This window comes from Eptesicus fuscus, chromosome 5 (assembly GCF_027574615.1).
Source record: "Eptesicus fuscus isolate TK198812 chromosome 5, DD_ASM_mEF_20220401, whole genome shotgun sequence".
Lineage (NCBI taxonomy): Eukaryota > Metazoa > Chordata > Mammalia > Chiroptera > Vespertilionidae > Eptesicus > Eptesicus fuscus.
The window spans coordinates 56310073-56324884 of record NC_072477.1 but is presented as its reverse complement, the minus strand read 5'-3'; the positions used below and the strand labels follow the sequence as shown (position 1 = coordinate 56324884).

The window sequence follows — 14812 nt, the reverse complement described above, 5'->3', positions numbered from 1 at the left end:
TTAGGTCCAAGTTCAATAGCACTAAGGCTCCGCTGGGAAGGGGGTGAGAAGAAGCCTGAGGGAATCCCAGAGAGGAGCCTTTATCTTGTTATATAAACTCAGCTACAGAAAAAGCCTCAGGAAAGTTCAGTCATTTAGTGATGGTACAAATTCTGCATTCTCAGCCAGCCCACCTAAAGTTCTTAAGTGTAGAGTGACTGAGCTAAGTGCCATCTGCAATTTCATTCACCTTTACAGTAAATGGAATAAAACCAATTAGGATTTTCTTAGAACTTAGGGAACATGACAAAAATGTGGTCTCAAATAGCAGGGTTCTGCCCTAGAAATTATGGAACCCTTAGAGAATTATATGGCTGCCACTAATATGATTTCAGATACTCCATCATTTCCCTTCACATTAAATTTTGATTACTGGAAACTGCAGTTGCCCCTAACAACATCACAAATAACCAGCCTGAATGAGGAATGAAAGGAACTACCCAAGACAATCAACAGTGAGCAATTGGTTTTCTCCTCAAGGCTAAGACCTTAAAGATACAGACAAATATATCCCCATGATGTGAAGAGCATTTCCCCTGACACCTTTCATCAATAATGCTACCTTGTTATGAGATTTTATTGAACATATTGAAAACTTGGATTCCCTTTGAAGGTTAGTTGATGTCTGCTAAAGCAATGTATAAATATGTTGACTTTCTGTACAAGAGGCTAAAAACCAAAGATCAACATGATTAAACCGAAATGGAATAAAAACAGTATCAACTTACCTGTTTGTTTCTTTCAAACCAATGTATGCTTGCGCTATTTCGCCTTTATCTTTCATTTTTTGTACATCTTCCAAAAGTACTGTGGCATCTGTCATTGTATTCTGAAGGGGAAATGACACATTTCCACATGAAGAACCAACTCACAAGCTTTGGCCCACATACGACATATTTCATGTGTTTATGTGCCCACCACAACTCTGCCCCTCCAGACTCCAGAGGGCAGGGGGGCACAGGCAGTCAAGGATAAGGGAAGCCGTCAGTTCTTCTCTTGAGAATTCTTAATGTGCTGCTATGAACATGGTGAGATTCCGAATACCACAGCCCTGTAAATAAAATAATTGACGGGCTATGTTGTTTTACATTGTGTGTGTGTGTGTTGGGGGTGAATATATATACTCCATTATATAGTTCTAAGGCATTCTTGACAGGTTATTGTTCTAATGCTGTATATACTATATACTTTATACATATAAATTAGGTTTCATATGTTTAAAATATACACACACACACACACACACGCACACACACACACAGTATCCTACCTAATAAAATGGTAATATGTAAATTACCATCACTCCGCTACGCCCACGATTGGGCCAGCGGGAGGCGCAGGGGGGCGGGACTCGGGGTGGCCGGGGTAGCCGATTAGGCCAGTGGGACGCTGAGCTCGCGTCGCCAGCGGCGGCTCGAGCTTAGCGTCTGCACCATGGCTGTGCTGCGGCACAGAAGGGGCCTCTGGGGCAGCGAGCTCACGTCCCGCCACAGACCATCAAAAGCGGGGGAGCTGGGTGCCTGTCTGCTCCGGCACCAGGCCTTTCAGAAGCCTCTGCCGAGCCAGAGGCTTCTGAAAGGCCTGGTGCACCAGCGGACAGGCACCCAGCTCCCCTGCGATCGAAAGCGAAAGCGTGTAGGGGACCCTACACGTGCATGATTCAATCATGCACTGGGCCTCTAGTAAATATATATATTTCAAAATATATACACAGCATTAGAATAAAAACCAGGCAAGAACACTGAGTATTTAGTTAAATGAACAAAACTGTTCTTCCTACTACTTTTTGACCAGTTATTATAATAAAACATCTGTTATTATAACACTTATAATATTATAATATCAGTTATAATAACACACTAAAAGTTGGACATAAATCTCATTCTTCCATGAAAAACTCAGTACAAAGAGGTAGCATTCAGATGTATGCTTTAGCAAAATGAAAAGCCTTTCCTCACATCTTTAGATATATATAAATGGGAAGAATTTAGCTCCTTTTAAATATCTACCATCTGCTGTTATTCAATTCTTTTTCCTCTGTTACATGGTACATAAGCTTTTGAAATAAATACTTAGCAGGTCAGAATTACTAATGATCCTACATAATAAAAGCCCAGTGACCATAATGGCAGAACGACCAGAACAACCGCTTGACCAGTCACTATGAGGTGCACTGACCACCTCTTGGTCCCTTTCCCCAGCCAGCAGGCTCCAATCGCTGCCAATGGCGAATGGGGAACTGGGGTGGGTGGCGGGGGATGCAGGTGACACCAGGCCAAGGCTTCCGCCCCGCTGGTCCGCTGGTCGCCCCACACACAGAGGGCAACGGGCGGCGGGGGTGGGGCCAGCGAGCAGGCGGGAACAGCTGACCTCTCAGTCCCTCCCCCAGCCGTCAGGCTCCCATCACCATCAGGCTCCCATCACCGGATGGGGAACGGGGAACCCAGGTGGGTGGCAGCAGGGGGTGGGGCTGGCTGCCAGCAGCCAGGGAAGATGGCCCTGATTGCAGTTAGGCCTAGGGACCGTACCCGCACACAATTTTGTCTGCCCGGCCTCTAGTTTTATATAAAAAGAACTTTTCTGTTAAACCTTTTTACTTCCTTTTTATTTTTCCTTTGTGGTCTAATCTGTCTGAAAACTATAATTTCTAAATGTTGCTTCTACTCAGCTATTCTCTTATCTCTCCTAAACCAAAGCAAAAACACACAATAAGAACCACTGTTTTATAGTCTCTAAAGAAGAATACACTTTAGAACCCAATGGGCCATCCTATTTGTCTAAATAGTACATATCTGATCCTTTCGTCCAAGTTTGCTCCAGCCAGATCTCACAATGAAGTGGCACTCATAGAATCCACTTCAAATACCAGGACCTTAGATAACCTGAATGCCAACTAGAGGCCTACCAACACTTGCTTTTGAATGTCAGTGTTTATTAGAAGCATCCTTTAAAAAAATCCCACTTTTCTCCTAATGCTGTTCTTTTGTGAGTTTATAAATGTATCCTTAGAGAAGACCAAATAGTATCTGATAAAAGCTATTAACAAAAGCTTATATCTTATTACATTTTAAACATCTTTTCCAGAAACACCACATACAGCATTTCTTTGGCTATTTTTATAAATATTTTAGTACACATATCATAGAAAATTTCCTTTTTCTCTTTCTCTGAAAGGAGAAAATCTTTCTATTCCATAAAGGGCCATACTCAGATTTTTAAGTTTTAAGTAATAACTCTCAAAGGCCCAGGTTCTCTAATGCTACATGTGTTCTCTGATATCTGAGGACCTACTTACAGAATGTGGTTTTGAACTTTTCATAATTAGGTAAATTGATCTAATTAACTAATGCAGAGGAAAGCTGGGCCTCTTAGTGTGTTGCTGTGCTGAGCCAGGCCTCTTAGTATGTTGCCCATCCTTCCCTCAACTGGCCTATCTTAGCTAAGGAGTGGTGGCTGGGGCATGGGATCAGGAGACTGCCAGGGTTAGCAAGTTACTGACTCTCTGCTCAGTGTGTCTCCCCTGAGCCAGTGACCGGAAGTCCTGAAAGGGTTGAACCATGTAGGAAAATCCCACCCTTTCCAGGTGTGCTCAGTAACTCAGGCTCCTCTTCACCCTCAGACCCACAGCTGGTAGACACGTGAGCACGGGAGATCCTCCGAGTTAAGGGCTTCCCCCCCCCCCCCACCCCTGCCCCATCTGTGGATGTCCTACAACTACCACAGTGAAGCACAGAGCTGGCTGTGAATTAGAAGTCAGGGAGGCTTCTCTGTGAGCCAGACTGGAGACTACTATTATCCACATTTTCCCACTGACTTCCCAAATATAAAAATAGATTTGGTGGCCAAAAAGCCTTAATTGCATATAACGAGGGATATTTGTAAACTAACATTAGGATTAAATAGTATATACTAAAAATTTTATAATTACCTTGTCATCCTGAAAATCCCAAGTTGGCAAGCACAAAAAACAAATGGAGAAAACAATAAACCCTTACTTCTATAAATAAATTCTATCATTGAGTCTCCATCATAACAAATAAGAGCTAACTGTAAAAAACAACCATGAATTGTTTCCCTAAAACTAATTCAATAGATAAATAAATATTCATGAAACTGACATGAGGTGGACGTTAACATGTATTTATGTGATGGCAAGTCTTAATTCTCAGGAACAAGTGCATGAAATTCTTTTTGTATTTTTTTATTGTAAAGTATTTTTAGTATGTGAAAGAACGACCCTCCTGTTAGAGTACATGGGTAAAATTCTCTCCCAGTGTCTGTGAGAGTTACAGTGAAGCCTCCTAGAATACTTGTGGGGGTGGACACACTAGACCTGGCTGGGCTGGATCATCACCTTGCTCACTGGGTGTCACCACTGTCCTGCAAAGAAGTTGTGACATATGTGTTTATGACTAGAAACTGAGTGGAATGAACAGCCCTGGGGTATTTGAAAGGTCTCTGTCAGCATCATGGGCATTTTTCCCAGGAGAGGACAAGCTGCTACCATGTGTAAGCTGGAAGCTCAGAGAGCAGAAACCCGATTAGACAGGGCCAGCCCATTAGGGGCTGTCAAGCAGTTGTCACGTGGGGTATGTGAGCTGGGTAAGTGAGGGTGTGTGATCCCAGAACCATGTGCTCTGTTAGCTAGATTGTTTTTATGCCCCTTGGTTCGTTTTTCTTTTCCTTTCCCGTAACTTTTACTGAAGTTTCCTATGAGAATAACAATTTGTCACAAGGGAACCAGAGGAAGGAATCCTGATTGTGGACTCTGCTCCAGCTAGCAAGCAGAGGCGAGGACTTGTTTCTTGAGTGGTCGTCAGCCCCAGGGAAGGCGAGATGTACGTACAGGGCCAAGCCCAGGGAGAGACTCCAAATCTCTAACTTTTCATTTCAGACTTAAGGGGTTTGGGATTTGTTTTAAAATAAGGAAAGTCATTTCTTCATATAACTCCATTTGTTACTGGGATTTTCCAGAATTTTATATTTTCTGGATCAGTGTTAATCCTAGGTGAGAGTTGCCATTATCAAATCCAAACCTATGTGCAAGGTTCGGTATCTCAGCCACCTGCACAACTACCATTTCTAAGAGAAGCACTCTCACATCTTTCAAGCACCCAGCTCATCATATATCACAGTCATATTTCATTTGGCATGTCACGCAGTTGGGATAGTTGATTGCCTCAAGCTTTGGTTAACACTTTGCTGCATGAACACAGGCAGGGACATAGGTCAGGCTTTAACCCTTTGCACTCGCTTGCTTTTTTCTTCTACTCGGGATTTAATGCTAACCGTGTCGAGTAACACTCGACATCAGAGTGCAAAAGGTTAAGGTGATTAATCCGATAATTTTTATCTGATGGCACATGACAAAAAGGCCCATTTCTGATCAGCACATGGTCTCAAAATACCTGAGGGCAGGAAAGGACATCAGAGGGCCATCTATATCTTCCAGCATGGTCCTTTCTGCTGCTTCACTAACCACAGCTGAGACAGCTTCCCTAGTAAACAGAACTCCCTGAAATGAGCAGAAATCTCCATGCAACTTCTACCACTGATCTCCTTTCTAATCTCTCCATGTTACCTTTCCAGTTAAACAGGCCACCTTCAACAAATATTTTTAAAGTCGTTCATGCCTTCCCACAGCAAGACAATTTATGGATTTGTGTACTTAATAGCATTTTATCTTTTATCAAAATTTATTGTGGCCAAATTACTACAAAAAATAACTTTAAAAGCACTTGGCTCATGAGTGAGAGATGAGACTGAATACCATTTGGGATTTCACGTGCTTTTTGCTCACTCCAAATGACATTTGCAATCGTTTTAAAATAACACTGAGATTTAAAAAAAAGTTATATCTTCATTTAGACTAAAAATGCTCTTAAGTGTTTCCTTCATTATACATTGGACGGAATAGACAGACAGAAACAGAGGCCAGAACCCCAACACCCTCCTTAGCCACTTGCTTGTGCTTACCTTGGGTTGGATGGCCTCTTTCTGGCTCACCAGCTGAGACCTCAAGATGAGGACCTCCTCCTTGCGGACATCGAGCTCCTCACTCACAGAGGTCAGCTGCTCCATGAGGACACGGTATGCTGGTGCCCCCGGAGCAGTCACCTCTGGGGCGCTTTTCTCACTAAGGGCTTTGCGTAACTCATTTAGCTCATTTTTCAGTTTTTTGTTTTCTGATTCTAGTTCTTGTCGCTGTGTAAATAGACAAAGGATAGTTCATTGCTGTCATCCTCAACTTTACATTGGAATATTCACCTTCCCCCAAGATGGTAGAAGAATTCTGCTGGAAAAGACTGTCAGAGCTACCCTAGTGAATGGCTTCCCAGGTTCTACTGGGAACTCTACTCTGCAAATCCAGGAAGTCTGACATCAAGTAGAATTGAGCAAGGTGAATGGTAGTTTGCTTCATCAACCTAAATTCCAGAGTCGAATTTATTCCAGGCCTGCCCAGGGTGTGTTCCCAGGCCTGGCGATTGCTGAGTTCCAAGGGGCGAGTTTAGCCCAGTCCTAGGAAGCCCAGTTTTGTTTGTGGGTAAATAAATGTAAGGGCAACTATGAGGGTCCAGCTAGTCAGGTTATTTCCAATGAATAGTTCAAATGAGTGGCTCCCTGAAAGAAGAGGAACATCTTTTAATTTCCTTTGTAAAACAGAATGAAAAGACCACTGAAATCTTAGGCTTTTAACTTCTAATAAAAACAAATTACCACTTCACTTAAACTAATTAAATTCCCCTTAGTATTTTGATGAAAACGAATAATCTTTTTTTTTTTTAATATGGAAAGTTCCACGAGTTTGCATGCCATCCTTGCACAGGGGCCATGCTAGTCTTTGTATTGTTCCAATTTTAGTATGTGTGCTGCCGAAGCAAGCGCGGATATATCTTTTTCACACTTCTTTCCTGTGTGACATGCTTGTGAAGTTGCTGGCAGAGTTCTGAGAGGTGGGAGGAAGGATGGGCCACCTCCTCCTTTACCATCCAGATGGACGCACACATCCTTTACACGCGCACATACCAGCAGCCATCCATATGCTGCAAGGCCCTGCCCTCTGCACATCCTGCTCAGGCAATGGCAATGGGAACCCAGAATAGAGTTCTCACATTAAACTACATTTACTGGCACTAGAATACAAATGTCACAGAATTCCAGTTGAGAAACAGTGCAGTAAACAGTCATTTAAAAGCACCATGTTTCACACCTGAACCTAATACAAAATAATATTGAATGTGAACTGTAATTGAAAAAATTTTAAATAAATAAATAAAAGCACCATGATGACTTATTTAGCACATGAGATAAGGCCTTAGGATGGTGGACATGAAGTACTTCTGTATAAAGATAAAATATTTTATTGCTTTTTTTCCAGAGGTAATCTTGTGCTTGTAGCACCATATCAGACTTTTAAACATGTTTTAGTAAAACTATTTAGTCTTTTTTTTCCTAGTTAAGAATAAGTAACCTTTTCTTTCATGAATTAGTTCAACCTTATGTGCAAAAGAATGTTCCTTCCTATCCCGTCTCCCACCAAGTGGTACTCAGATGCGCATTGCTCATGTCTGCAACAGAAAGCATGGCTGTCTTTACTCTGACACCTATGCTCTGATGCACTGTTTCCTAAGCTTCCTCGAGCATTAAGACCGCTTTGAGGACAGCTGCAGGGCCTACCCACAGAGTTTCCAATTCCATAGTCTGGGGTGAGGCCCACAAATTTGCATTTCCAAGTTACCCGCTAATGTTGATGCTCCTGGTCCAGGAACAACATTCTGAGAAACACTCAAGCTAATACTTGGGAACTCTGTGATCTAGGCTTCTTCATATACAGAAGATGTCTTTATTTGTTCATTTTTGTGTGAGGTAGGCAGAGTGAGTAGAGCTAGAGATCAGATTCCTAACCCCATTCCTCTGACCTGTCCCATCCCATCTCAGCAGGTTCTGGTCTTCTGGACAGAGAGTGCAAAAGGCAATGAAAGTAGGAATAACAGAGGTGCCCACCTGCTGCCACACTTTGCTCCTTCCACAAATATAAATACTACGCAAGTAGTGCATTTACTGCAAGAGCAAGAGATCCATTCCTATTGTAATTAGAAAGGGTAAAAGGGTCCTTTTTTTAAATATACATTTCTTTATTGATTTCAGAGAGGAAGAGAGAAGGAGAGAGAGATAGAAACATCAATGATGGGGTATTTTAAAAGTAAACACTATATATATATATTTAGTTAGGATATATGTATATATATATACATATATATATATATATATATACTAGAGGCCCGGTGCACGAAATTCGTGCACAGAGGGAGGTTGTACCCCAGCCTGTACCCTCTCAGCCCAGCCTGTACCCTCTCCAATCTGGGACCCCTCAAGGGATGTCCGACTGCCCGTTTAGGCCCAATCCCTGGGATCGGGCCTAAACGGGCAGTCGGACATCCCTCTCACAATCCAGGACTGCTGGCTCCCAACTGCTTGCCTGCCTGCCTTCCTGATTGCCCCTAACCGCTTCTGCCTGCCTCTCACAATCCAGGACTGCTGGCTCCCAACTGCTTGCTTGCCTGCCTTCCTGATTGCCCCTAACTGCTTCTGCCTGCCAGCCTGATCACCCCCTAACCACTCTGCTGCCAGCCTCTTTGCCCTCAACTTCTCTCCTCTGCCAGTCTGGTCACCCCTAACTGTCCTCTCCTGCAGGGTTGATCACCTCCAACTGCCCTCCCTTGCAGGCTTGGTCCCTCTCAACTGCCCTCCCTTGCAGGCCAGGTGCCTCCCAACTGCCTTCTCCTGCTGGCCATCTTGTGGTGGCGATCCTGTGTCCACATGGGGGCAGGATCTTTGACCACATGGGGGCAGCTATATTGTGTGTTGCAGTGATGTTCAATCTGCATAGTACTCTTTTATTAGATAGGATAGAGGCCTGGTACAGGGGTGGGGGCCAGCTGGTTTGCCCTGAAGGGTGTCCCTGATCAGGGTGGGGTACCCTTGGGGCGTGGGGTGGCCTGAGCGAGGGGCCTGTGGTGGTTTGCAGGCCGGCCACGCCCCCTGGCAACGCAAGTGGAGGCCCTGGTATCTGGAATTTATTTTCCTTCTACAATTGAAACTTTGTAGCCTGGAGCAGAGCCAAGCCTGGGGCTCCCTCCGAGGCCCGAAGCCATTTGTGTTAGGGTTATAATTGAAACTTTGTTGCCTTAAGCGGGTGGGCCCGGCCAGGGTGTGTGGAAAGCTTTGCTTCCCCTGTTGCCAGCGGCAACCCTGGCCTGCTCTCTCAAGCTCCATTCTGCCGCCATTTGTTTGAATTTGTTTACCTTCTATAATTGAAACTTTGTAGCTTGAGTGGAGGCTTAGGCCTGCAACGGCTGGCAGAAAGCTTGGCTTCCTCTGTTACCTAGGAAACCTTGCTCTCTGTGGCTGTAGCCATCTTGGTTTGGGTTAATTTGCATGCTCGCTCTGATTGGATGGTGGGCGTGGGTTGTGGGCGTGGCTTGTGGGTGTGTCGGAGGTATGGTCAATTTGCATATTTGTCTATTATTATATAGGATATGTATATATATACATATATCCTAACTAATAATAGACAAATATGCAAATTGACCGTACCTTTGCTATGCCCGTGACTGGCCAGGAGGCGCGGGGGGGGCGGGACCCGGGGTGGCTGGGGTGGCCGATTGGGCCGGCGGGGCGCTGAGCTCGCGTCGCCAGCGGCAGCTCGAGCTCAGCATCTGCACCATGGCTGTGCTGCGGCACAGAAGGGGCCTCTGGGGCAGCGAGCTCACGTCCCACCGCGGACCATCAAAAGCAGGGGAGCTGGGTGCCTGAGCGGAAAGGCACCCAGCTCCCCTGCAATCGAAAGCAAAAGCGTGGGAGCTGGGTGCTTGTCAACTCAGGCACCAGGCCTTTCAGAAGCCTCCGCCGCGCTGGAGGCTTCTGATCTGAAAGGCCTGGTGCACCAGCGATCAAAAGCAAAAACGTGGGAGCTGGGTGCCTGTCTGCTCAGGCACCAGGCCTTTCAGAAGCCTCCGCCAGCGTCTGCGCCATGGCTGTGCTGTGGCACAGAAGGGGCCTCTGGGGCAGCGAGCTGGGCGTTTGGAGGCCCCAGCTGACGAGGTGGTACGGGCGGGCGGGTGGCACGGCTCCCGGGGGAGGAGTCTGGCAGCAGTTGGGCCGCAGGAGCGCGCGGCGGTGTCCGCAGAGGGCGCAGGTTTCCGCGCAGCACGGGCCGGCTGAGGGAGGGCTCATGAGGGAGCCGGAAGGCAGAGGAGGCGGCGGCGGCCCCAGCCTTCCTGGGCGGGAGGTGAAGGCAAGACCCCGGCCTGGGCTCCGGCTGCCGGAGGACCACGCCCCCGCCCCGCCTCGCCTCGCCCTAGGGGCCCAGGGACTTCGGAGCTGCCGGCCACACCGGGTCCCGACCAGCGGACAGAAAGCCTACACGTGCGTGATTTAATCATGCACTGGGCCTCTAGTCCTATATAATAAAAGCCTAATATGCTAAGTGTCTGGTCATCTGTTCAACCAATCAAAGTGTAATATTCTAATGATATGCCAAGGCCACTCAACTGCTCGCTATGACATGCACTGACCACCAGGGGGCAGATGCTCCAACCAGTAGGTTAGCTTGCTGCTGGGGTCCAGCAGATCAGGATTGAGCAAGATGGGCCAGACATGCCCTGCAGCCCTCCTGCAGCCCTCCCTGGCCCTGATCATGCACCAGTGTGGTCCCTAGGCCTGGCCTGCGCCCTCTTACAATCCAGGACCCCTTAGGGGATGTTGGAGAGCTGGTGTCAGCCCAATCCTGCAGGCCAGGCAGAGGAACCCCACAGGTGCATGAATTCGTGCACCGAGCCTCTAGTATATTAATTAACAACCTAGAAAACTTCTGAAGCTGGAGTGTTTTGAGAGCTGTCAGCTTGATAGCTCAGACACTGCAGGGCTCAAAAGGTTCTCATTCTGAAAACCAGAGGAAGGAGCCAGGGGCTGGGGCTGGGAGCAGATGTGTGTGTGTGTGTGTGTGTATGGGGAGGGGGAGGGCACAGCCTTCTATCAAGGAATGGATTCTTCCCCACCCACCCCTAAACTTCAACTCCTGTGTTACGAAGGTGCTTTGTATGTCAGGAACTACTGCTCCCAATCCAGTGCCTGTCGCCTTGTTCAAGTGCTCTGGGACACACAGTGGCAGCTTATTACTGTCCAGTTAGACATTGCCTTTAAACATTAAGAAGATACAACTTTCCACCTTTATCCCCTTCCTCCCAACTATTGTTGTTTTTTATAAAAAATAAGTTAGAGTATGTTTCTACTCTGCAAACTAATGCTTAGCAGTCTTTCTCTTCAAACACATAGTTTCAGTGGGGTTTGGTGGTTAGAGTATGGGGTTTGAAGCCAGAGATACTTGTAGGTTTCCAGTGGGGTGATCTTAGGGAACTTACTTATATCTCCTGGCTTCATATAAAATGGGAACTAAAATACTGACTTGCAGGACTGTTGTAAGAATTAGAGCTGATATGTAAAATACTTATATTTTAAAAATGATGATGATAATGATAACAGCCAACATTTGTTGGATACTATTAAATACAGTACTGAGCACTATTCTAACCTATTTACATGGATTAGTTCATATAATCCTCAGAAGAGTCCTATCCCATATTATAGAAAACCGAGGCACAGGAAAGATACATGACTTGCACACAGCCATATAGTGATGGATTTAGCATCTGAACCCAGGCAGTTTGATGCTAGTGTCCATGTCCTTTACTACCTTCTACAGCAGTGATGGGCAACCTTTTGAGCTTGGTGTGTCAAACTTCGCCAAAAAACTGAGCATAACTCGGGTAGTGTGTCACTTTGAGGAAAAAACATTATTTCGCAAATGTTTCATCCTCAGGAGCAGCAAATGTTTCATCCTCGGCATGCAGCCGCATGTCATCAGAAATAGCTACGGGTGTCAGTGCTGACACGCGTGTCATAGGTTCGCCATCACTATTCTACAGCCTCAAATTTCAGCTACTAGTCCTGTTTCTGTTTAACTGAACTCCATTTTGTACAGAATAGAACTTATAAAAGGAAACAATACAAGGCCAGACGTAATGCCCGAATAAAGCTTAAGCTAGGGCCTCAGGTGCCCTGAAACATATTCTCTGAGAAAAAGAGAGGCTCTCAGCAGATCTCTATTTCAGGTCTTGGGCAGAAATACTCCATTACCTTGAGTGACTCATATTCCAGTTCTGCACCTCTAATTTGTGGCCGTTCTTCTTCCTAAGGAAAAGATAAATTAAAAACTTTATAAAGAAGTAGTTATATTTTAATTGTTACATTTTTACTCTTAGAATATTTCCTTGCTCTGCAGAAAACAGTGAGGAGAGGTCAGCCCTCATTACTTGAACCAAATCCTACTTGGTTAAGTGCTTCTGGGCTGGGCTTCCATTAAGAAGTATATGCATACATATAAGCATAACCAATGGACGCAAGACACTGTGGGGTAAGGGCATGTGTGCAAGTGGGGTGGGAGGGGGAATATGGACACATGTAATACCTTAATCAATAAAAAAACAACTGGAAAAAAAAAAAGAAGAAACTGTAGAACTGGATATAAAGTCCCAGCCTCAGTGCTGGGTTTGCCCGCGGCCCAGGGGTGGGCAGCATTGCACACCTTTGCCTTGCTGCGGAGCACCTGCTCCTCCTTGCGGTCCAGCTCATCCTGCATCACCTGCTTCTCCTGCTCCAGCTCCGTGACCCGCTTCTGGAGCTTGAGGAACAATGACATGTCCAGTGGTACCTTCTTCTCACTTGGCTCCTAATCCCCAGAAAAAATAAGACGGTCAAGACAATCCAGAAGATGTATAAGCCAATGAGAAAATGATCCATAGCCCAAAAGAAAAAATAGGCAAACTTACAGAAAAAATATAAAGGGCCAAAGAATATACATGTAATAGGTCAACCTAGCTACTAGGAGAAATGCAAATTAAACAACAGTGAGGTATTATTTTTCTCCTATCAGGTTGGCAAAGACTGGAAAGATTTATAGTGCCATGTTTTAGTAACAGGGTCTTACATGATATTGGTGGAAGTAAAAGTAGGCCTTTTAAAAGAGCAAGTTAGTTATACCTATTAAAATTTAAATGTGTGATACCCTTTAAGCTAGCAATCTATGTTTAAAAATTAATCCCACAGATATACTACTTACACAAATACACAAAAATATATGGAAAAAGATGTTCATTGCAGCATTATTTTTGTAATTACAAAAAACTGCAAAGAACCCAAATGTTAGTTAATGGGAGTGTTTTTAAATAAATTATGGTAGAGCCAAATTATGACATACTTTATAGCTGTTAAAAAGAATGAAATAGATCTGTATGAGTAGATAAATATTTCCCAGATTAAAGTATTAAAAGTAAAACATACAAGTTGCAGGACAGTATTTATATTATGATCTTACGTTTTATTTAGAAAAAACATAAATGTATGTGGAGTTTTAAACACACATAGCACATAGCATACAAACATCTAGAAGGCCTTCGATGGTTACCTTGGAGAATGGGAGGTACTACGGGAAAGTTTTATTTTTTACTTTAGACATTTCTATATTTGAATTCTTCTGTAATTGGAAAAAATAATTTTGAAAAGCTAGTCAGCATAAATATATTGAGATCAGAATGAGAGAAAATGAAAACATATATACCCCTTAATAAACTGAAAGATATCCTAGTAGCATTTTTAAAAGTATGGCAGTTGCTTCTAAAACAGAACCACAGTGAGAACTACTAGGATAAATAAAGACACACTAATTAAAGCTAAGCAAACAGAAAGAACTAACCACCATCATGGAAGTTCTGAGAGAGCCATAATTGTTTCACCTTGTATACTTGGGGTTTGAACTTTTAATGAGGTAAGTAGAGAAAGAATTTTATCTTTAGATTTAATGGAATAATAAGGAGTCTCTTTTTGTTTGAGAGAAAGGTAATAACATTTATTTAACTAAATGGTCAAAATATAATTAACTGGCCCTAACCAGTTTTGCTCAGTGGATAGAGCATCAGCCTTCGGACTGAAAGGTCTCAGGTTCGATTCTGGTCAAGGAGGCATGTACCTTGGTTGTGGGCACATCACCAGTAGGGGGCGTGCAGGGGGCAGCTGATAGATGTTTCTCTCTTATCGATGTTTCTAACTCTCTCTCCCTCTCCCTTCCTCTCTGTAAAAAAATTAATAAAATATTTTTTTAAAAAACAACAAAATATAATTAATTGATTAGCTAATCTTATATTTCCAATTGTCAATTTTTAAAACAAATGTTTTTAATCTATAATAATAAAAGCATAATATGCTAATTAGACCAGATGTCCTTCCAGACAAAGCTGGGGCTGCAAGGGAAGCCCGGGTCCCGGGTGCCAGAGGGAAGCTGGTGCTGGCAACTGGGGGAAGGAAGGCCTACTCTTGTAAGAATTTTGTGCATCAGGCCTCCATAAAAGCAAAATACATTTCTAGAGAAAATCTAGGAAATAAGAAAAGTACAAAGAAGAGAAATGCAAGCATAATCAATCTCATATCCAGAGAAAACCCATAATTTTGTTCAGTCTTCCTGCTGTAGATTTATGAAAGTGAAATAATATTTTCATTATATATTTGTGTTATCTTTTAAAGATAGGCATGATCAAAGCATTTTCTTTTTTAAAAATATGCTTTTATTTTATTTTTATTTTTTTTAAAATATATTTTATTGATTTTTTACAGAGAGGAAGGGAGAGGGATAGAGAGCTAGAAACATCGATGAGAGAGA

The 14812-nt window shown here is 43.9% G+C and overlaps 1 protein-coding gene and 1 non-coding gene across 2 annotated transcripts in view; both read right to left on the bottom strand.

Annotated features, from left to right (window-relative positions):
* Positions 1 to 14812, bottom strand: part of MYO5A (myosin VA) — a 195244-nt gene that overhangs the window by 31182 nt on the left and 149250 nt on the right. The window contains exons 26-29 of the mRNA XM_028147757.2: positions 12686 to 12829; positions 12238 to 12291; positions 6016 to 6243; positions 768 to 868 (exon numbers count right to left, since the gene is read on the bottom strand). Coding sequence (XP_028003558.1) covers positions 768 to 868; positions 6016 to 6243; positions 12238 to 12291; positions 12686 to 12829 — 527 coding nt within the window. The remainder of the gene's footprint in view (positions 1 to 767; positions 869 to 6015; positions 6244 to 12237; positions 12292 to 12685; positions 12830 to 14812) is intronic.
* LOC114232063 (U6 spliceosomal RNA) lies at positions 6821 to 6924 on the bottom strand. Its single transcript, XR_003618110.2, has one exon. It is a non-coding gene; the product is annotated as a U6 spliceosomal RNA (small nuclear RNA).